This window comes from Pipra filicauda, unplaced genomic scaffold, assembly GCF_003945595.2.
Source record: "Pipra filicauda isolate LSUMZ 115617 unplaced genomic scaffold, ASM394559v2 scaffold283_size971201_pilon, whole genome shotgun sequence".
Lineage (NCBI taxonomy): Eukaryota > Metazoa > Chordata > Aves > Passeriformes > Pipridae > Pipra > Pipra filicauda.
The window spans coordinates 309,194-332,583 of record NW_024104402.1 but is presented as its reverse complement, the minus strand read 5'-3'; the positions used below and the strand labels follow the sequence as shown (position 1 = coordinate 332,583).

General features: G+C 41.0%; 1 protein-coding gene across 7 annotated transcripts in view; it reads right to left on the bottom strand.

The window, feature by feature from the left end:
* FOXN3 (forkhead box N3) overlaps positions 1–23,390 on the bottom strand; it is a 208,259-nt gene that overhangs the window by 68,067 nt on the left and 116,802 nt on the right. For all 7 annotated transcript variants that reach the window (XM_039382806.1, XM_027738698.2, XM_027738716.2 and 4 more), the window contains exon 4: positions 8,161–8,225. In XM_039382806.1, the coding sequence (XP_039238740.1) occupies positions 8,161–8,225 (65 nt within the window). The remainder of the gene's footprint in view (positions 1–8,160; positions 8,226–23,390) is intronic.

Sequence of the window (23,390 nt, the reverse complement as noted above, 5' to 3'; positions counted from 1 at the left end):
AGGTTAGCACTGCGGTAAGACTTGCCTTGCAGCACTCATTCACACTCTCCAGTTGTCAAGGAAAGTAAACAATCTTCATCTTCAGTCACTCAGAAGTAATGATTTCAGAAGTCACTATGCAGGACTGTTACAAAATAAGCAGTTATCTGTAAAGACAGCAAAGACACCTATGCAGATCTAAAACATACATTACTGAGTTTAAACACGTTAGGAATTTAACTTATCTTGGTGTACTCTGCAACAGAATCTACCATTACCCAGACCTGTCTGTCGCAGTTCAGTTTTCTTCCTTCTCAACTTCAGAGGCCAAAGGTAGTTCAGACATTTTGGTCACAAGGAATATAAACAGCCAGCAGTCACATTTCCTTACTAATGGTTCTAATATCAATGTTAACAGGACCACACTTCAGGCACTTAACAAATTACAGCTTTTGCCATTGTCTTACACACTCAACTAGAAGAAGATGAATAAAAAGACTACATACACATTGCACAGCTAATCCATACAACGCTCTCTATATGTCCTGTACAGAATGCAGAGCTAAAAATGTCACCCCATAGTGACCATTTCTGCATGAATCACTGCAAAATTCAGTCTCTCACTGGGATTTTTTATTGACTGCACAGTGTTAAGGCCATTACAAAATCCTCTCACAAACACAAGTCCTTACCAGCACCCTCCAGGTCCCAGCAGCCCCACTAGGATTTTACCTACTTTCCCAAACAAAGGAGAGCTCTGCTGTTCAAATTACTCCCTTAGGGACACACTGCACAACCCCTCTGACTTAATTTTACTTCTTCAATAATACCACTGCAAACACACTGAATGCTAATAATAAATAAATTATTCAAATATTCAGTCTCTACAGAAGCACCAGGTGAATCATCTTCCTGAAAAGAAACTCCTGCAAAGATTGTCAGGTACCCTTCGTGTGGGGGGAAATAAAAAAAAAAAAACAAACTCAGAAAAAACAAACTAACAAAATCCCAAAACAACAACAACAACAAAAGAGGAGGAGAAAAAAAGCTGATTTTAAAAAATTATGTCATGTGAATGAAAAGTGATTTATTTTAACAAGGAGAGATAGCAGCTTTGCTGTTAATTCAGTAAGTTGACCAAAACCAAGTCATCAGCAAACAGAGCATGACCGTCACTATTATTTCAAAGACAGGGAGCCCAGAGTATCAAAAGCTGAACAGAAAACAAGGTGAAGTCAAAAGGTTTGGTACTCCACTGATGAAAGTAACTACATTGGAACTAGACACTCTAAACCCCAAATTTCTACCCAAAACAGTAATTTTCCAAGCGTATCTCTCGGAACAAGGAGTTCAATAGGGAAAAAAACCCCAAACCAAAACCCAAAACACATTTCCCTACAAAAGCTAATGAACAGCTCTGCTTTTTACAACCCTGTTAAAGGTTCTTCCATTAGTGGAGGATCAGAATATGAAGCAGAGCCAATATTCTGTAAACTGGTAGCTCTGGGCAGTGAAAAGCACTATTATTATCCTCATCTCACAGAACATAAACGCAAGGAATTATAACCCCAGAGCAAAAAACATATTTAGATTCTTGGGAACATGAGATACCCTAATACGCATTAAGAAATTATTGTTTAGTTGGATTTGGGCATAAGAGTCTTGCCCAAGATTGTGTTATAGATCACAGCACCTAAGTCTACCAGTCCTAAGGCTGGACTGTCTTGCATTACTTTTGGTCTTTTTCTTATGGTCCTCATGACATTTAAGTATTATATAATATTAAATTATCTGTAATATATATACTACCTTGCCATGTTCTTTTTCCTTGCACCACTAGGCAGTAGAAGAAAACAGAGCATTTCTCTCCAAGGCTGGTTTTCTTTTGAGGTGTGACATGCAATTCTGAAAGTTAAATGCACATGAGACTTGCTGAAGCCTCCTGTCTTTCAGCTCTCCCTTGTTCCTCCTTCTCCTCAACCCCATTAGCACCAGCAGGAACAGATACCTTGTGCTCCAGGATGGGCTGTACCTCTCCCCTGCATGCCCAGGACTTGGACCATTCTGCTTGTGCAGTGGAAAGAGCAGATGAGCTAAACTGACACCAGGAGAAAGAAGCCCACTGTGCCTGCAGGGGCCTCTGGGTATTTGTTGGCAGGTATTGACAAACACATTCCAAATGTTCACATTATTACAGAGAAAATGCACGTGGCTGCATGCACACAGGCATTTTCTCTTAGAGAATTTGTTGTCAACTTGCCTCTTGAAGGTAGCGGGAACAACTCCACCCAAACTTCTCCAAAGAAAAGACTGAGTAGTTGGTGTGGGCAATACTTGTCCAAAGAAACTGGTCCCTGCTACTGTTACATTTTTATCACAATGTCACTATTAACATAAAAAAGCAGGCTGGATGTCTTCATTTATGAGTGAACGTTTCTAATTTAGCCATCTCAAGGGAAACCAGCAACAATTGCCCCTGTTCTGCCTCCTCCCTGCTGGTTTATTTCCATCTCAGCAAGTGCTTCTATTAACAGCTAAAAGTCCCAAATTTGCTCTCTCATTTCTTACAAACTACTCAATAGGTAAGAGATTAAATGGCCTGTTTGGTCATTTCAAGGATTTTCAAGTTTATTATTCTCAAGATAAGAAGAAGATCTCTGTACAAATATGTGCATGTGTTAAAACGAGCTGGTTCCTTATCTTTTTATGCAGGACAGCTCATGCCTGGTCTGTCCACATTTCATACAAAATAAACTTTCTTACTGGGGATGCAATTTTCTTGCTCCAATAAATCAACATAATCAACCAAGAATGAAGTGATCCATGTTCTTTGGCACTTTCCACGTGCCAAAGTCTCACCTTATGGCCAGGTATCAGATATCAGCACACTAAAAGGTGAAAGCCACCACCTGGATTGAGGGTTGATGAAGCAGCAGTGCAAAGAGTTTCCACTTCTACTCTGCAACAAACTGTGAATCACTGTCTCACACTGATTTTAGTGATAACTGACGGTGTCTTCCAATTCTTTCCTGTCAGAGCTTCTCACAGGTTGTGCCAGCTACAGCCATGGCAGATGGACCAAGGCAGATCACACATGGGCTGCTGGAAGCATCAGTCACAGAAAATGTCTTCTCTCATATCTTAGTGCTTTCTCAGATGAGGACAAGTCATCCCTACATAAGCATCCTATCCCTTGCTCTGTTCTGGAGCATGAGGATGCTTATGCTCCGCAGCTGATAGTAGAGAGAGAACAAAGCAGCCCTGTGAGGTCTGAGGAGGGCAGTCTCTCCTTTCTTAAGCTCCCTCAGCCAAGAGGGACCAGAGGCCACATGCAAATCCTCACTCCTTTCCTTCTATGTTCTGGGGGGAAAGTATTTTTCCAATCTTTCTTTCCATCCTCATTCAAAGAGAATCATGGCTTCAAAGGAAAGCCATGCAGTCTGAATTCAGTTCACTGACAGCTGCAATCCAGTTCACAGGTGTAAGCCCAGTTCTGCAGGATCTCTGGAAAAAGAGTGCATATCTTTGACACAACATCCACAGGCAGCAGATTTAAATTGTACTGCTTGTCAGAAGAGGAAGAGGAGGACCTTGCTCACACAAGAAAGCAGACAGCATGGAAAGGATCATGGCTGTACATCCAGCAGGTCAGGAACAGCAGGAAGATGGACCATTTAGTCACAATGATCAAGCCCATCTCCATTTTTGCCTCCAACAGCAACAGAGTCTAGATGACCCAGGTTCACTTTCCTTCCCTGGAGAATGAAGAAGTGCTAACTGTGGTATCACAAGGGCTTGGTGCTGCCAAGTTTCAACTAGAAAGTCAGGAAACTTGCCCAAGAACTGTTAAGCCTGGCAGATGCATGTTTGCCATAAACCAGGGAGGTGGCATCGCTTTCTGTCAGCCACTGCCCAGTCATGGGGCTCTTGTATCTTCTGGGGCAACTCACGCAGCTCTTGTGCTCTTGTTCAAATCCTCACTGTAGCAGTAACAGCAGATGCAGATCACTGTTTTCACTGCACAGCACACTGCTTTTGTGCCAACTGTAATTACATCCACAAACACCTTCTGTGTATGTAATTACACCCACAAACACCTTTTTGCAACTCAAGACAGACCAAATTTGATAAGAAAAGACATCATAATATGCTACACTTAGTTTATTAAAGTATGAGGGCAAATAAGATAAAAAGAGAGTGGTAACTTTGTTGGGTTTTGTGCCTCTCAAAATGGAAGTTGTATCTTTAAGAAATGAAACCAAGCACCTCCACAGTCCAGTTACATCTTACAGGTGTAAGCCTGTACTCAGCCACTGGAATTTACATAACTGCTGCTAAAAGTTAATCTGAAGGTTTTTTTCAGTTTATTCAAGAAGAATGTTAGATATACTGAGAGCAAAACAGTTTTATTATTACCACTGATCTGTGAGTAACTGTATCCTCAAGTCTATAACATGAGCTTAACACCCAAGATCGGAGCACAGGCAACAAAACTGCCCTTTTCTGAGCATGACACATTAGCCTTACGGTCTTGAAGTCAATGTGACTATGTCCCCACCTATATCACCCAGTGTAAGGTCCTGAAGAGTTCAGAACATGTCTAAATCTTTTCCACCATAAGGACTTTTTCCTGCGATACATTTTATTAAATATGAATGGATGTGTTATGACAGATAAGAACAGAAAAAACAGCAGGAACAAAGGCCCTCCATACACCAGGTTTAAAAAAATTAAGCCATGATTTTAAACAAACACACAATATGTACAACAAGCTACAAACACCCCCCCCCCAAACCAAACAAAAGAGAAAAAGGAAAGCACCAAGAGCAAAAACCTGCTTTATCTGGGAATCCTGAAGGCTAGAACACAGCAATTTCCATGGATGCACAGACAAGTTTTGAGAGAAGACATCAGTGTCTGCTAAGACTGAAGGTCCTACCTAAATTAAACTCTGCATGGGACTTCATGAAAAGATCAGAGAGTATAAAGATCCAGGGAACAATCCTCACCTAGCAGAAGGAGTTCAAGACTTCAAAAGGCATCTGAGCAGGGAACTTAACACAGAGTAACTGATTAGAGAGTTAATGCTAAGAGCAGCAGTATCATGGAGCCTCACAAAAGAAACTGAGGCAGCCATCTTTTCTCTAATAAAATCAAAACCACAGGCAAAAAGAGAACGGCATATATATATTTTGTTCAATATTCTTCAAAAAATACAAAGACAGCCCAAATGGAACAGAGAATTAATCCTCATGTCAAAAACATTACGGACACAGAATAGGTAAAATGAATTTTAGCTTCCTTTTCTCTTCCTTTGCTACTTTGAGGTACACAGATAACTGGTTTCTCAGTCACTTTCTCAGGAGAGATATGTTAAACTCTTTACAATGGTTAAGATTGCTTTGCCAGATAGTTCTGATGTAAAATGAATAGAAACCAGGAACATCTACAAGTCTTTCTTGGCTAAACAAAGCACTAGTTACATTGTGGAATTATTTTCTCTTCATTCCCCAGACCAGAAAAAGAGCATTTTTCTTAACAACTAAGAAGAAATGAGGTGTGACAAGCGCACATGAATATCACATTTACTAAAATTACAAAATTATTCTATATTATTGTCTATAACACACACTGAACATTCTTTTCAAATGTAGCAAAACATTTATCAAGTAAAAATAGTTTTAAGTCCCTTTGTTACCTAAACTTTCGCCAATCAAAAGACAATACCATAACTTGAAACCAATAATTGAGTCAATTTTTCATTCTCCGGTTTGCATTTAACTGGATATAAGCACTGGAAAAAGACACTTAAGATGGTCATGTAACATAGGTACCGACAAACATCTGCACTTCCTCTTACACATCTTTGCACTGCTACCACTCCTCTACACATGCCTTCTGGAAAAAGACGGTCGGAAGCAGTAAAGAGGTGGATGCACTATTTCCATGCAACCTGCTGAAACTTATAAATGAAACAACTCACTGTAGGGAAAAATGGAAAGACAGAAAGAAAGACAAAAAGAAAGAAGGGAATGCTTCGTTGATTTATCTTCTTGTTTAAAAATTATAACCAGGAAGTGTTAAAAAATTACTTTAATGAGGTTTTTCTTCATACTCTCATCCTTCCAACCTCAGTTGTGTCATGCACATCACAGTCCAAATTGGCTGTGTTTTCCACTTGAAATGGCAATGCAGAATGCCAACTCAGTTAAAGGTCCGTTAGGCTTTGCTAGTTGCTTGAAAAGGCAGTCATCTCTCTCTTTTTTTCTGTTTCTTTAATATGTTGAAAAGTTTTGGACTTTTAGTTTTTTCCCCGCAATTTGGAAGGCAGAAGCGTGCAGAGGAGAAGAGGATAGAGAACAGTGTATTCTTTTTTACTGGGAGAAGGTTTTAAGCAACAACTGAGATAGGAAGGACCACAAAAACAGCTGTTATTAATTCCTGATATCTTGCATCTTAAGAAAAGGTAAAACATTTGTGCCATACAGAGTTAACACAGCAGTTCACACTTTATGAACTCAAATGACCAAGACTGTGTGTGTGCAGACACCCATTTACAACCAGAATTGTTGAAAAACTGAAAACAAATCAAGGTATTTCACAATAGTTCTTTTTCTTAAAAAAAAAAAATAGTTATTTTCATTAGAAAGGACTGCGAAGGTAGCAGATCTATCTGATCAAGACTAAAGCCAAAAGCTGTCAAACTCTATAATTTATACCATCTCTCAGTATTAAGAAATTATCTGAATGCTTTAATGTATTTAGAATTTGTTTGAACAAATCTCAACATAGATAATAATTATGCAAATTCTTAGATACGTGTAAGGAAATCAGTTGAAAACTATCCTCAGGTAAACTTCAGATGCTGGATTACTTTGGTGTGTGGAAGGTGAGCAATTAATTACTTGCTTGTGTGCCTTGTCCTGAGTAAAGCTCCGTGGTAGGTGATTTGGACAAATGTTCCCAAGAACATTATACAGAATCTTCTGCCAGCAAGAAGGCCAGAAAAGTTTTGGCATCATGAAAATGAACACAAAACTGAGACACTTCATGGATAAATACTTGCAAAGACCATCTGCACCACAGACAAACAGTTGCAGTCTGGGGACACAGGTTTCTGTGTTCCCAAGACACCTCCATTAAGAGTGATGGTAATTCTGTGTACTCAATGGTAGAAATATAAACACACATAGCAGTGAGTAATGGTTTTAAGAAGTCTGGTGAGATAGACTGAAAATTTTGACCTATCAAAACTGCAGTCATATAGCTTCTGTTTATATTGTCCGTGCTGCCGCAAGAGAGGAGCCCCGAAGAAAAGATACAAGGACTCCCTGAAACAACATCTCAGCCTTGGCCATATTGATCAACATAACTGGTCTACTCTGGCCTCCAATCGGGAGGCCTGGAGACACACCATATATAACGCAGCTGTCTCCTTTGAGAACACACGCAGGATCACCCTCGAGGAGAAAAGGCAACGCAGAAAGAATCGTGTTCTGCAGAATATACCATCTAAGGAGTCTTTCTACTGTGCCTTTTGCATTCGGATATGTCTATCTCGTACTGGCCTCCAACGTGCCTGTAACAAATGTGGTTAGAGCCTTCCCAAATCTTCGTTCGCGAAGCCCAGCCATGATGATATTGTCCATCCAATGGAAATAAGATATTTAACATTGTTCTATGAATATAAGCACTATTAAACATGGTAGGTTTCTTGAGACAATTACTCTGTCCCTGTTTTCCCCACTACAGCATTGCTACCTACCTTCCGGTACATTTTGCTATCAGCACAATTAAGGAGTAAAGGAAGCATGTCTCTCAAAGAACAACCTTGCTTCATCCACAGAGCTAAAGCTGTGTTCCTGGAACATTTCCTTCTGGTCACTCTTTATCCACACAAAGGGAAAAAACCAAAAAGCCACCTTTCACCATATATAAGAGCAAGCAACTTAATGATCTGAGGAAAGAAAAAAAGCAGCAACTTTCACAGACTACACTCACTGTATGTGGTAAATCGTCATTTTCAAGGCACCAGATGCGCAATTAAGGAGACAGGGTAAAGGAAACAAAAAAACATTTGGTTATTTCTTGCCAGGCGAAATATTAAAAAAGCTGTGCAATTTGAAAAAGGTATTTTATTAAGTAGAATAGTTAATCCAAGACGTAGAATCTACCACCTACCTTGTAGAAGGGCTCCATTTCTCTTGAAAAAGGTGCTTCCTGGCCAAATGGGTGGACCTGATGTGCTAAAGGGAATAAGAAATAAGTGTAAAGAAAATTACATTTGCATTAAACAATTATAAGCTACTACTTGCGTGAATTCTATTTTGTTTTTAAAAGTAATGTAACATCATGGCACTTTTGCCTTCAAGCAAGCATCTAAAATCTCATGTTAAAAATAGATTAATTTGATTCAAGATTCACATTCTCTTCACAAGGAAAAACCTCTTCAGCAAAGCACACACCCACACTCTCTTGGAGGAGGAAACAAAAAAGCAATTTGGAATAAATAATAAAAACCCCCAAATCAACGTCAAAAATATTTACTGAATTCTCAGTACAGCAAAATACATGCCCTTTCACAAAGCCATCTGCTAAAACCCCAGATGCTTTATGGCTTTCACTCAGCCGTGACAACACACTGCCCCAGTGCATCTGCCTGGGACAGCCTTGCCCAGACACCAGGTAGTTCCCGTGATCTGTCGGAGCCCCCTGCCCATGGAACACCCGTACACGCAGAGGTCCCCTCATGGCACCAGCAAATACACAGCTCAACACGCTCTCTGCCAGCACCAGGACGGACAGAACTTGGCCTTCACCATGTGCTCGGTGACCATGGCGGCTCCTGTGAGCCCCCGGCAGGGTGGTGGCCATGGGAGGCCCTCAGGCGCCCGCCTGAGCTGGAGCCCTGCTCTGAACTCGGACACCTCCAGGTCCCTCGTATGCTTCGCCTCCTGCTCATGCAGAGGCTGCCCGAAGCCGATGGACTCCGAGAGACCTGTCCTGTGACAAGTGCAGCTGAAGACAACAGCATTTCAAGCATGGCACAGGGAAGAGGAGGGAACATCGGCATGATCATCTAAACCTTGTTTTCTTTGTTGCCTTGCAGCAGCCCCACGGTGCTGCGGGCAATAATAGACTGTGGAGCATCCACTCCAACAACCTGTGGTGCCAGCAAGCTGGAGAAAGAGAGGAAGTTGGGAGGAAGCCTCCCTTCAGCAGCCACCCACAGCCACGTCTCTCAGTGGAAGGACTGAACGTCCCGGACATAGAAGGTAACCCTGCCCTTTTCCTAACAGTGCCACTGACTGCTGTCACTACGGCACAGCTCACCCTCCCCATGGCCATCCGCAGGGAGTGCTGCCCATGGCAGGAGTGCCACCACTGCTCCTGCTGTGTGCGCGGGCCTCAGCAAGAGGCACTACCTGCAAGAGGAGTTCATGGATGGGATCTGAGGGCTCAGGTGCAGCAACTATTTCAAAGCCATTGTCCCTGGAGGAAATAACTAAAAGCATATAGAAGACTTGTTGCAGCCTTGTCAAGGCAGGTGGAACAGACAGGCTGCCAGGGAGCCTTTCCTGTAGTCAGGAAACAGGTTTCAAAATCCTCTACAGCTTGACGACAATCATAGGTGTTCTAATATACTAAGCTTTTATTAAAATTAGCAACATGAAACTATGATATCAATATATAAATAGTTGCCCTACACTCAAATTCAAGCACAATTTAAAAATAAGGGACTAAATATTCTTCAGTAGGACTGCTGTAAGTCACTCTGCCTTTTTAAGGTAATCCACCTTCCTCGTTGGATGCAAAGTGTGAACCAAGCCCAACAGTCCATTTCTGTTCAAAATTACTTTTGTCTCCTCTTGCACTGACCAGTGCTACACAAAATGTAATGAAATGTAAAACAGGTGTTGTCTATTACACTGACAACAATTAGCGAGGTTCTGATAAAATACCATACGTAAAAAACACACTGCTTTCACAATTATTCTGCAGATACTCTTGTGCTAATATACAAAAAATTCACCGTATTAAAATAAGGACTGTAAATAGATCCAAAGCAATTACATGAGTAATAAAAGCCTTCAATACTCCTGAACGAAGAAGGGAGTTGAGAGAGAGAGGTAGAGCGAGCAAAATGACCAAAAAGAAGTCAGTCAGTCTACGTTCTAAGTGCTGGAGTGTGTGGGGCACACGCTCTGAATACACACACACACACTTTATAGGGCTTAATGCAACCAGTTGTTTGCATTCCTTATAGTAAGTGCCAGCTCTTCAGTGTAGCTCCTCAACTCACATGAAGGTCAAGAGCTGTTGAGGGCATTCACACTCCTGTAAGATTCACAGTCTTATAGTGCATCAGAGTCCTGGATAATCTCTGAAACAGAGATTAAGCTACATCAAGCTACGAATGGAAAGCAATAGCACAGTCTTGATATTGTACAGATTTGCCACTCAGAAATCACAGTATGGAAACTACAGGCCTTTCAAAAGCCCAAGAAAAAAAAAAAAATTCTGAAATGAAGCCATAGAAAAAATTCACTCCCAGGTTGTCGTATGCCTGTAAGTGGGTGGAAGAGGGCTAAAGAAAGGAGAGGAAAAAAGCGTATATATTTGAATAGACAAAATGTCTCCACTAGAGAAACAAAGCCATAGTGATTTATCTTATTTTCCAACTTGAAAAAAGGCCCAAGGCTCTCATAAAAATCTCCATCTGATTCAGCACAAACCCACATGAACTAAGAAAATTAACTATGCCTTCCCAGGGAAGGAAGCTGAAGAATTCAAGCATGTAAATAATGTTCCGCAGCAACTGTCAAGCCTTTCAAAACAATCAACTTCTTTGTTTGCAGGGCTTTGCTGAAGTTTAGCTATTCCTGATCTGTGCTGGATAAATTCTCTACCTGTTCCCAAACTTTGGCATGTGAAGTCTCAGAGGGTATTAATTATTAAAACATATTTCAAGTTGATAAATGACAGAGTTGAACTATCTCTCACTTTAAAGTGTTCAAAACCTGCTTCCTCCCTGTTCCAGATTAAGAAACCTTTTGAAGAAGTACATTCTTCTAAAGACCATCGATAACAAAAAAAATTTGGTCCATCCTAGGAATTCTTTTCAAACAAATGGTTTCTTCAGTGTAGCCTGTAAGCTACAAAAGAGTGGTTGGTTCTCCTACAGAAGTAACAGCATATTCTGCATTTAGAGAAAATAAAAATGCAAAATGTGATTACAATCTTATTTTGTAATCAATGCATGCTGTAAGATTAGTATTTTTGCAATTAACATTATTGTTGGCCAAGTTTTCCCCCAAATTTACCAACTAAACACACTGACTAATATTTTATTCCTAGTAAATCCCTACCCAGCTACTAGAAGAAAAGCAGCAACTAGTTTGAACTCTTATCTCAGAGTGAAGAAACTTGAGGCCTAATACATTTTTGTTATGCACAGGTTTGGACTGCCTTAACTCCCAGAAGCAGATGAGCACAGGGCACTTGTGGGGATGGGTTGAAGACGGAGCTGGATCAACAAAGAGTTGAGATTTCAAATAAACATCTTGGAAGAACAATTCATACAGTTTATGAATTAGACATGTAAAACACCAACAGTTACCTGTCAAGGAACATTGGTTTGATTTGCAGAAAATACTATTGTTTCAAGCATACCCTCAGCCAAAGGGATATCCAAGCTCCAACATTACTTGTAGCAAATGCATAAAACAGGATCTGGGGGTACAAGTTCACATTCATCCAGAGCATGATCCACCTCTCTCTAAAGCACAGTCAGTGGCACTGCGGCATCTGCGCAGCACTACAGGGAGCAAATGAAGTATTCACAGCCTGCTGAAAACCTGTAGCTCAGAGAACTGATGAAGAACCACGTTTAACCCCTGAGGAACAAGGAGCCACCTCTGATCAGTGCCCACCTTTCCCGTGGATGGTGAGTGATTTTCATGGCAAGTGGGACCTGATTTCCTCCCAAGGCAAGCAATGAACTGTTTTTCCTCTGATGACACAAACAGTAGGAAACTTCATCGTGCCACAGGGCCCTGGGCATGGGAAGCTTCTTGACCAAGGGCTAGGAGGGATTTTTCTGAGCAAAGGTTTTTCCATAGGAAAATGTTGCTTTACTGAAATCTAAAACATTCTAGGAGAATGTGTTGATTCGGACGCTGTTTGTGCTGGAAACCAGGCAGACATGAAGGCTGGCTAGCCAGCCAGCGAGGGGTCATGGCAGCTAGCCAGTCCAACCAGGAGCTCTCAGGGCATACAGAAGCAATAACGTGTGTGAGCCCCCTAATTAATTATTTCTACCAAAACGAATGCCACACATTTATAAAAATCTTTAAAACGTGCATAGGCTTCAGGAGACATAAAAAAGGAAACACAAATCCTTTGTCTTCTGGAATTCACATTAGAGTAAGGAGACTGCAGTCTTAAAGCCAAGCACTAAAAAAAGCCAGGGTATGAATTCTCTCTCACAGTTGCAGTATTTCACAACTATGCCAAAAGCTCTCACAGGCCTCTTTGTCAGAGAGGCCTGATTAATAGATTTAAAAAACCCAAACAACTAAAAATTCAAACCAAATTCAATTGTGTGGGACTACACACCACAATTAAGGGATTATGAAAACACAGAAGCAAGGCAATAAATATAGCCCAATGACTGTTACCAAATATGTCCAGAGAGTGACAGCAAAGCAGGATGATGCAGAAAGAGGGGAAAGCAAACAAACAAGCCAACACCATCCCTTAATGCACATTTCTAAAGCCTCTGGAGCTGAGACCTATTAGCTCGAGGAAGGATGGCTCAGTGGAGAGGCAGGAAAGATGCTCCACACACACACACACCTCAGCCCACCATGGTCAAGAGGAGGTGGGATCAGCTGCTTGGGCACAGCTGGTGCCAAATCACATCCTGGCTCCCAGAAAAGCTTAGAGTACAGGGCAAGACAGTTCCGTAAAGGGTAAAAAGATGAACAGTGTCAGCTGTAAGCTAACAAGCTGTGGCACACAAAATACCCAACGCAGAGTCTGCAGTAAGCAAACAGCTGCTAGACCACAAACGGGCAGCAGTGACACACAGGATCTCTTCTCCAGCCCTTACCCATGGGAAAAATGATGGGCACAAGAAAAGATGATTGACTGAAGTTCCTCTACATCCAGCTTAGCCCATGGATTTTGCAAAATGATGTGATTAGTGCAGTAAGTTCCCAGTAATGCAGAACAAGTGGATGGGAGAGCATTCAATTCACTGTGACCACCACCCTTTGCCCTGGGGGTGACACCAGCTATCAGGATATCCATATAATTAAAAATTCCTGGGAGCAGAAGCTGCCGCTGCCAGATGAAGGGAAAAAAGGCATTGCTGTACCTGTGCTGTAAGTACTCCCTTACAAACCATCCGCAGTGCAAAACACTTCTTTGCAAGTTTCACCTACACCTCTGACAAAGAGTGAACTGAAGGAAATGTCAAGGACACCAAACCTAGAAGCAACAAATCATTTTGTCAAAGAGTAACCAATGAAGCTTCTTGAAGGCACAGAAACCCACTTCCCAGAGTTTCTGAGAAGCAACTAAATTACAATTATACTTATATTTGTTGCTGAGATAACAGTAGTTGTAGGTGCCTTATCTGGGTGGAGTCCATTAAACCCTGTATCTAGTGGCAGCAGGGAATGATGATCCTGGCAAGCACATTCAGCTATCAATGCCAGCAGGACTCAGACTATAAAATATATAAATGGTTATTCAGTTAAGCTGGAAGATGGTAATTTTTACCATTCCTTGAGAAAGTAAATTTAGGATGGTGTTCTAAAAAGGCATATTTTTGTGGGAATATCACATTCCTTGATGCTGGAAGATGAATAGTACTTCATTATGGCAGTCACTCTCTGTAAGGCATGGGAAATATTCACAAGTATGGTAGTGAGCCTTCTTGGCTTCTGTGGTGCACAACTGAGGTCTGCAGAGCTCCTGTTGGACTGTACAGGAGGAGGTCACTTGGTCCAAACCACACTGCCACGAGCTTGCAGACTGAATGCAAGACAGCAGCTCATTCTGGTCGAGGATGCCTCTAATACTTGTCAGCTCTTCACTGTTTGCACCAGAGAGCTCAGATCCTTTTCCTGTTTTATCAGCTCCTTTTCCTACAACCAACTTTAATACTGGACAGGGGCTAACAAGACTACTGCACTGCAAAGAGAGGCCAATTCTCTGCATCTGGGTATATAAGCGTAGTTGTTTTAAAGAATTTATCACTGCCACTATACGTTTTGAGCAATACAGAAGCATTTAGATACTGTTGTACCTCTAACACGTGTTTTGTTAAAGAGGAAAATAGAAGTCTAATCCTTGACAGCAGCTTGCTGGCAGTTAATATCACAATTAGCAATCACCCAGCAACAAAGCAAGCAAGCTTCCTCTCCAAGCAAAGCGGAAAACCCTCTACTAACCTGAGCTAATGACAATACATAAAAAAGTATCTGTAGGGTTGGTGTTAAGGTATTTCCTGATTTCAATGAAAACTGATTACTTTAGAGATTTTAAATACATAAACCCATTACTCCATCTTCTCAAATTTTCCATAGCTGACAAAACATTACTCTTAAAGAGATTTGTGAATTCACAACACTGATTTTTAATTTATGATAGCTAATCTAATATTCTGTCTATGCTTCTCTTTCCTCTGCAATTCCCTTCTTTATTGTCTCTTGGTATCTCTCACCTACTGCGACACGTGAGATACAGACTTTAAGCTCCTAGATGGAGTCTTTCCCGGTTTCTCTAGGGTGTCTAACACATTTTCAAGTGAACAATAAAATTTTGATCTCTTGCGCACTCTAAATGAGTTTTCTATATGACACGACTGCCAGAGGGTTTACATCTAAATTTTTATTAAAGACAAAATAAAAGTTGCTTGGGAAAGCCATTCACGAACAAAATGCCTGAAAATAAAATTGTGTTGCTTTTTGAAGGATGAAGTGAAATGTTGGCCAAATCCTTACATTCTCCAAATAGCCAAAGCTATTCTCCTGACACAGTCCCTACATAAGTAATTAAGCAAGAACACAGAGAGAGAGAGAGAGAGAGAGAGAGAGAGAGAGAGAGAGAGAGAGAGAAAGGAAGAAAAAAAAAAAAAAAAAAGGTTGAAAAAAGCTTCTCAAGTTTCCAGAACCAGGGACGAAAATGGTAATTCCTAATTTCAAGAAAAACATGGTCATGTGTCTTTTGGAACCCATGAATAACTACTGTGGTGCTCAAAAGGCCCCTCTCACTGCTGATGTGATATATGAAGCCTTCTCGTCCTCTTGGTGTGACCCTGTAGCCTTCAGCCAAAATGTTGGTCTAAATATTATATATATTTAGGTACAACAATGGAGGATTTGTTTAAATAAGTTAAAAGATCATAATTTCTAGAGAGCTGTTGTTTTAAGAGAGTTGGCTACTTGAGGTATTGCAGCCATAATGCAAAGTGAAAATTTCTCATTAATCTGTGTTTAAATATTTTAACATGTATTTTGTGAACACATTATAATTCTAGGCTGAATAGTGAAACAGGAGAAAGTCTAGATATATTTCAAAATTCATGGTGAGACAACTGTCCCACGTTACTTTTAATTAAAAAAGATTTGTCTCCACTGGGAATTGGGGGATGCTGGCTATCAGCCTCCAGTTCTAATTCTGCCTCTACTACTGAATCACACAGTGACTCCAGGCAGGTAATTTCATCCTTTCTGTCTCAGTTTTATTTTTCTTCTTTTATACTAAAAACAGGAATAAGTTCTTACTGACACACACTACATATCTCTGGGAGGAATAAAGAATTGTTAAGTAACAACACAATAGGTGAGGCATTAGTCTTTTGAACTGCATGTAGTTAAATAAGGACCAACACAGCTCACTTCTGTAGCATGGGTTGTTATTTGTTCCTGCTTCCCTTACTTTGAAGTAAGGAAAAATATTGAAGGTTACTTCACATGCTGAAGTGCTGTGTTTCTCCTTATTTCACAACTGCTATTAAATGGTTCCTAGACTGTCTATCACTGGATGAAAAACTAGTAGCTGTCAGACTGGAGAAACTTCAGAGTTACTTAAAGTTGCTCCTGTGCTATGGACCGTGCCTGTGCCAGCTCATGCAGGAACCGCAAGTCAGTGCCCTAAAGCCCAGATGAATAGAAGATTCCATTTACAGACAGCCATTGGCCTCTGAGACCACAGAGGACTGTGGTCTCTTCTGGGCTGTGCCAGCATCAAATGCTGACCTGGCCAGTGGAGAGAAGTTTGATTCTCTTCTATTCTACAAAATCAGAAATGGAGCACTCCAGTTTTCTGACAACAGCCTTCATTTGCTGCGAAACAAGTGATGAGGGAAAGGAAGTTCATTTCTGTATTGGTTTTACTTGATTAGAATTGCACTGGAAGGAAAAAGTCTTTAATCTCAGATTCTGGAAAATAAATGTGACCTAGAAAATGCCTATATTTAAGGCCCACCTTAATTTTCAACTTAATGTAAAGAGTCTGCTCTGATACTTAATGCTACAGCACAGACAAGGCTCTAGAGAACTTCCACACGGACCACCTGAGCAACTGAACTGCAGTGAAACTGCAGAGCTGCTACCCAGGCACAACACTGTGAAGCTCTTCTAAAAGAAGGACTCTCCCAAACCGAAACTAATTAATTCTTTAAAAAGCCCAAGATCACACAATTGACTTCTGCTATTCTAGTCCTGAATTCTCCATTTATTATTTTTGCAGAACATCAAACAGCTTTGCTGGTAGACCTGCCTGGATTTCATAAATACTTCCTACATGAGGCTCCCACTCACAACTCTAACCATGGCTATGCCATGGCCTGTCAGTCAGTTGGACTTGAGAGTGACAATTCACCACCTCCGCTAGAACGGCTCATCACCATTACTGAGAACGCATCACTTGTTAATTTTAAAGACACCAATGTACCTTGAACATGCACAAAGTTGTAAACATGTGCATATGCAAAAGGGCAAATCTGATCTCAAATGAAGCAGAAGTAGATGGGAAAAAGGAACGTGAGGCCTTTAAACTGTGTGTGTGTGTGTGTGTGTCCCGCCAACTGCTTCACGTTGCTTGCTGAAATTCTTGTTTATCCAGAATGGTGTGATTCCCTATTTCACCAATTTAAGTACTAAGGAAACTCAAAACTAAGCATGACCCAGAGGCTGCTGCCAGTCTGAACTCCCTCTCCACTACTTGCTCAAAGCCAAGGCGCTTACCAGCTGAAATTTTCCATACTTGGTCTTTCTCATTAATCTTGAATGAATGTGGTTCAGATGATTCAAAACTAATCTGGCTTCTGGAATTACAGCAGCAGAGGACAAACGAATGTTTAACCTCTCCCCTGGAACATTTAACCTCTCCCAGATGCTGAGGGTATTTTTCCCTGGGAAGCTTAATGCGCTTACAGGATCTGCAGGACTGCTGCAGAGGAGCGTGCAGAGATTGGCAGTCACTGGGCCCTACACCAAAGCGCTTGATGCACATGTCAGAAAGTTACGTAAAAGCAGAATACATGATCACGATGATAGTAACAATAATAATAACAACAACAGAAGTCAAGTACTCACACATTTGAAAAGCCCCAATTATGTATTTTATTATCTCAATTCTACCTCTTCATGCTTATCTACTTCATGAGTCCTGCATTCAACGGTCACACTCTTATGTTCCACAAGATCAGAGCCTGAGGACTATACTGCACAGAGTGCAAGGTGCTTAAAAGATGAATGACAGACAGTTTTTGGGTGTTTCTCTCACTAACACAAAAGTTTATTGCATAAATAACAGGTTAACCTTAGAGATGCATTTTTAGAAAAAAAACACTAAGGCATAAAAAATTTAGTATCAAAATGTGCCAGTTTTCACTCACTTGTATTCCCAAGGTTACTCCTTTTGAAGCATTAAGAGCTGTATTTTAGGGATGGGGGAGACACAGACCAAAACACACATAAGAAAAACTATAGCATCTAACAACGGGCTGTTTCACCTCACATTCTGGGTCTACAGATGCAACAAAAGACGAAGCGAATACAGCATTTTTTGCATTCAGAAGCACCATAGAGACATCACCTAGATCAATTCTCCCACCCACAGAGCTACAGATATCATTTCCATTCGGAGAAAGGAAAACACGCACACGAAAGACCCAGGAAACCGTGGCAGAGCAGGAGCAGACCCTGGATACGCCTCCTCCCAGCTCCAGGCCCCTGCTGACAACCCACACTGCTGCTGTATTAAGGCTTCTCATCACTGACTGACATTAGTTGCACCTACCATAGCTCAGCTTTTCTCCTAAATGGATCCCAAATGACTCAGGTTGGATGCAGAGAAAATTAAGAGCAGAATTATAATATGCCCTCCATTTTACATTAAAGCAAACAGTACAAGTTTGATTGAATTCTATCCTATCAGCCCAATCCAATCAGGGGAAGACGGGAATTTTTCACTTATTCCTGAAAACTCTTCCGAAGAGGCCTCAAATTCAAGGGGCAGAGCAGATGAAGCTTCACAGATATTTACACTGCGGAAGTCTCTTCCCTTCCCACAGCCTCTGCCAAAATGAAGAAACCCACTGACCTGTGGTTGGGTGAACTGTGCATGACTGGTACAGAACAAGAGTGCTCCTAGTTAATTTTACAGGAGCAATAACCACAGCATCCAACTCCCGGTATCTTCCACACTTAAAGTTTTCAAAGCAGAGCTATGAAATAAAGAATTTCACACATTCTGCAAATCTAACTGTAAACAAATACTCAGAGGACTTAATTTTAACTCATTTTAGCCACTTTCATCTTTACAGAAAAATAAATCTCCCACCTGTAATGGGAAATAAAATTCAGTGTGCGTCTTTATCCCCTAATCCTCACCTCTCCAAACAGCTGTTCAGCCTACTGAGAATACTAACATTGTACTTAATAATATTCTAATAATTCTCTCAAGTTACAATATTATCTACATGAATGAAGGAATTTAGTGAGGAAAAGAAAAGCTGACCTTCACATAATTTCTTGCGAGAAGTCACCCTTCTACCAGTGATTTCTCATATGAGCGATGAAGTTATATGTCCAAAAAGGAGACTACTTTTCCCAAAATTGTCTTACAACATAGTCATTTTAACAAATCACAGCTGCCCTAGTGGAATTCATGAGGTGCTCTAAGTTTCCCTCTGTTTGTTGCTTATTCTCAGCTGTTTGCAGAAGTTGGATGAACTCAGGAAGACAAGAAGGCAGAGGTATAGAAATAAAGCCTGCATGAAGAAAGGCAAAACTTTGCAATGGTTTTTGCAATGAGATATTGGTTTCTACATCTCTGTTTTATCCGCTGCAACTCCACATGGTGAAGGTTGAAAAAAATCGTAATGAACATGAAAAAAAGTCACAAAAAAAAAAGTCACAAGTTTATTTTTTCTTCATAGTATATTTAAACAGCAGTTTGGTAGCAACTTTGTGCCAAAACACAAAACCACAGAGGGAGAGTCTAGACCATCCACTGTTTCTTGACAAAGCCGAAGAAAGTTACGGAATAAAACCAAATATGGCAATTCAGCAATCCTCTGTGCCCCTCACTGAACAGCTCTGGTTTAGCAGCCAGTGGAGGAGACCACAAGTTCTCTCCTTGGCAAACCAAGAGGTTCTGGGAGGTTCATCTGCTGATGAGCAACCCCAAACCCAAAGGTATTTCACTAATGAAGAGAACAATCCTTGCAGGCACCAAAAGGAGCTGCTAAGAATGGGCATGGTTATCTATCACATATTGTGTAATTCTACTTCCATTTGAATCAGCATCTGCCATGCAATTGCAAAATATCCTTATTAGCATTAACTAGCAAAAATATGATCATGAGTATATATGCTCTCTCACTCTCTATGTAAATTAATCCTTGGAGTAAAGCTGTTCCTTGGATCACCTCAAATATAGAAAATCAGTGGGTTAGATTACAGGAAACAATTAATTATGGTTCTCTGGTGTTTAGAAAGAGACACGGACACCCTGACATCCCTAGATAGCATTTGAGCCCTCTAAAGCAGCAAATCACAGAAAGTAACAAACTACGCTTTTCAAACATCAGATGACCTCAAGCTTGTTCGTTCTAGTGAAATGATACTAATCAGTCATAAAATGAATGGGACATAACCTTTTAAACATTTGAGAGGCAATTAATTTATAGTATCCATTTACTACAACCAATTAAGCAGAAATATTATCTTCACATGTCAATGTAACTTCCAACAAATCAGGGAAGGAAAAAAAGGAACAAACAACTTTGCCAAATCACTGCAGTTAATTCTCATGTTAGTGGTTTCATCGATAGTCAAGTCTCTTTTTTACAATGTCATGTACAGAGCATCACTGATTTTCCAGCCAAGACACAATGTGCTAACAGTAAATACACATAAACTGGAAAGCAGCAGGCTTGGGCATTTGCAGCACTGAACCATCCAGAGAGCTGCCTCTGCTGGGTGAGGCCAGTATCACCTGCGGTTCTCACTTCAACTGGAACATGCTCAACCAACAACTCCTTTTTAGAAAGCCCTGCACCTAAATTTCAGATCATAGAGAAACAGGACTCGAAGCAAAGCAGACTGGGATGCTATCAGCAGAAACTGTTGTCATCTCATTGCACTATTAATCCCTTTTCAAACCTTTTTTCTGTCCTACTCCTAAGAGGACCTGCCACTCTGTTGTCACTACCAATCACTTCTTATAAACCGTCTCCTCCTCCACATTAGCTCCTCTGCTGAGCCTCTTTTGGGGTTTTATTATTGTCTTTACTCTATTTCAGAAAGTTTATGGCTAATTTGTAGAGCCTTCAGCATCTCAGCAGGGACAACTTCACACTTGAAGTCTTATTAAAGCCATTTACACAAATCCCATAGACAGAACAAGGACAAGATACCTGTGTTTCTTCATCAACTTGTGTGGAAACTGCTAGAAGGGTTTGTCTCTTAGTCTCTCTTTCCCTCTTGGAGGGCTGTGGAATAGGTTGTGAAGGCTAGAAAGCTGCAAGTCAGATTCACTAGATTATGTGAGAGTAATGTAATGGAATGAAAACAAAATGGACAATAATTTAGCATTTAAAAAGGGTTTTGGATGGGAATTAAGATACTTGGTTATAAACAAGTCTGAAGAGTACAATTCAGCTCCAAGAACAGCACATAGAATGTACTATTTTAATAGTTTTGTCAGAGTTAAAGAGTCCTCTCTATTAAAGGACAGGTTATTCTCAGTGTGTTCCCCATACAACCCAATCTTGCCCATTATTCAGGCTACAGCAGCCCAAGTGGCAGGATCGTGCCTGCTAACCTCTTGGTGCCACACTGGAAGACAGCTTGAAGCATTCAACTCAGAAGTCTTTTCTAACCTTAATGATTTTATTACTTGCCTATGAAAGCAGTTTTAACAAGGGCTCACAAGAAATGCAGAAAGGGAATCAAGAGCATGGCAGAACTCATTACTCCTTCATGATGAGAAACTTCTCTAAACTTGTGGGCACAGTGAATTGAAAGCAAAGGTTTCATGCCTGCCTGCATAGGTGTTTCACACTGAGAAGTTCCACTGAAAAAGTACAGAAAGAAAAACGCTGGTAATAGATACATTCATGATCCCTCCACAACTTTTTGACTCTAAGGCACCCCAAGAGAAACAGCTTCTGGTCTTTGGAAGGGCAGAAAAGGTGTCACTATTTAATGCAGTTTTGCAGTAATAGACTAAATCAAAACATTTCCTATTAAATCCGCAATATCTGTAATATTTTTTGGTAATTCCTCCTTTTGTAATTTTCCTTCTGGAAGGAGAAGAAGGGGGAAGACCTCTATTTCTGCTGTCTCCAAGCAAGCTCCAGTCTTCAGTTCCACACCATTATGGGTGTTACATGAGCGTGTATTGCGGTCTCTTCAACAGAGCAGCAAGGCTTAGTGCCCACTTCCCTCCCCGAGGAAGAGAATGATGTACATCACTATGGCACTGACCGGAGATGGTGCTTTTAACTGAAGTAGGAACTGCCTGATCTGCATCTCTGAGCAGGCCAACAAACAAAAACCGGCACTGAAACTCATCTGCACGATGGGTCCTGAAAGGGTGACTCCAAGTGCCAGTTTCATAGTAACCACCAGGAGAAAAGTTTCCCCAAAGGAAAAAAAGGGAGTTCAATCTGCCTCCTTTCCTTGGCTTCCCTTTTAAAGAATACAAATAAGCTTCCTGAAAAACAACAAGCCTTTTGATGAGGCAATAGCTTTCCTCCATGTTTTTGTTTGTTTGTTGAAAACACTTTGATTTCACAGGAAGCACTAACAAATGCAACTGGGGATCAACTTAGTTAAAGAACCTTAAAAAGCAACAGGACACACATCTCCTGCTTCAGCCACTAAACTGGATTGTCTCACTGGCTCGAGCAAAACTGCTGAATTATTTCCCTAACAAAAGAAAGGCGCTTTTAGGTCCTATAATCTCATTTCAAGTCCTTTTACCCACTCCCTACTCTTTTTGGCCTTGAAATTGCAATCCTCTTTCAGGACTAATCTTGGGACTAATTGGTGCCAGCACTCCAGTTTCTCTCACCATTTCTTTCCCCTCCCTACTGCATTGTTCAGGTGCCGAAAAGGACGGCAGGCCAGGGTTCAGTGGCCCTATAATGAGTTTGTTCCTACAGAGTAACTGTTAATAATTAGCAGGAAGCATTTTGTCTTTAAATTGCACAGCATGAGCAGCACGATTTCACAGAGCCAGTGAATTGCTTCACTGTTGCTCAAGAAGCTTCACAAGTTTTTGGGTGATGTTCAGGGTTGTGCGTCTGGGCCAAGGCCCCCAGCCAGGCACGAAGGGTGGCACAGGCAGTGCCACCTCTCCAGAGCTCTGTCGATGGCAGGGAGGAGGGAAACAAGGAGCACCCTGCGCCCCCTGTTTTGGCAGCTGCCAAGGAACACATCGACATGATGGGACTGAGCTGGCATGGTGAAAGGACAGTCTTTGTTTAATAAATATTCCAACAATACAATTCCCTGAAGAATAAAGAGCGAAGAGGAGATTTAAGAAAGCCTGCTACTTTTCAGCTAATGACTGCATTTGCAGGTAGTGCCAAAAAGGAACAATGACTTCTCTTACCGAGGGAACAGCAGTGTTGACCATTTCCCATTTTCTGACATTTTCTCAGGACTTGGAAGTAAAATCAGTTTATCTCTATTTGGAAACTTCAATCCAGGGAGTGCATTAAAACAAAACGATAAAAAACCTGTTTCCAATAGATGTTCACTTCTAGCAAACCTAAGGTTAACCCTGAGCTTTCATTCAGGCAAAATAAGCAGAAAGCATCACGAGTTTTTCAAGCTGGTAGGACTGCATCTCCAAGTGTGCACATTAACTTTTGAAAC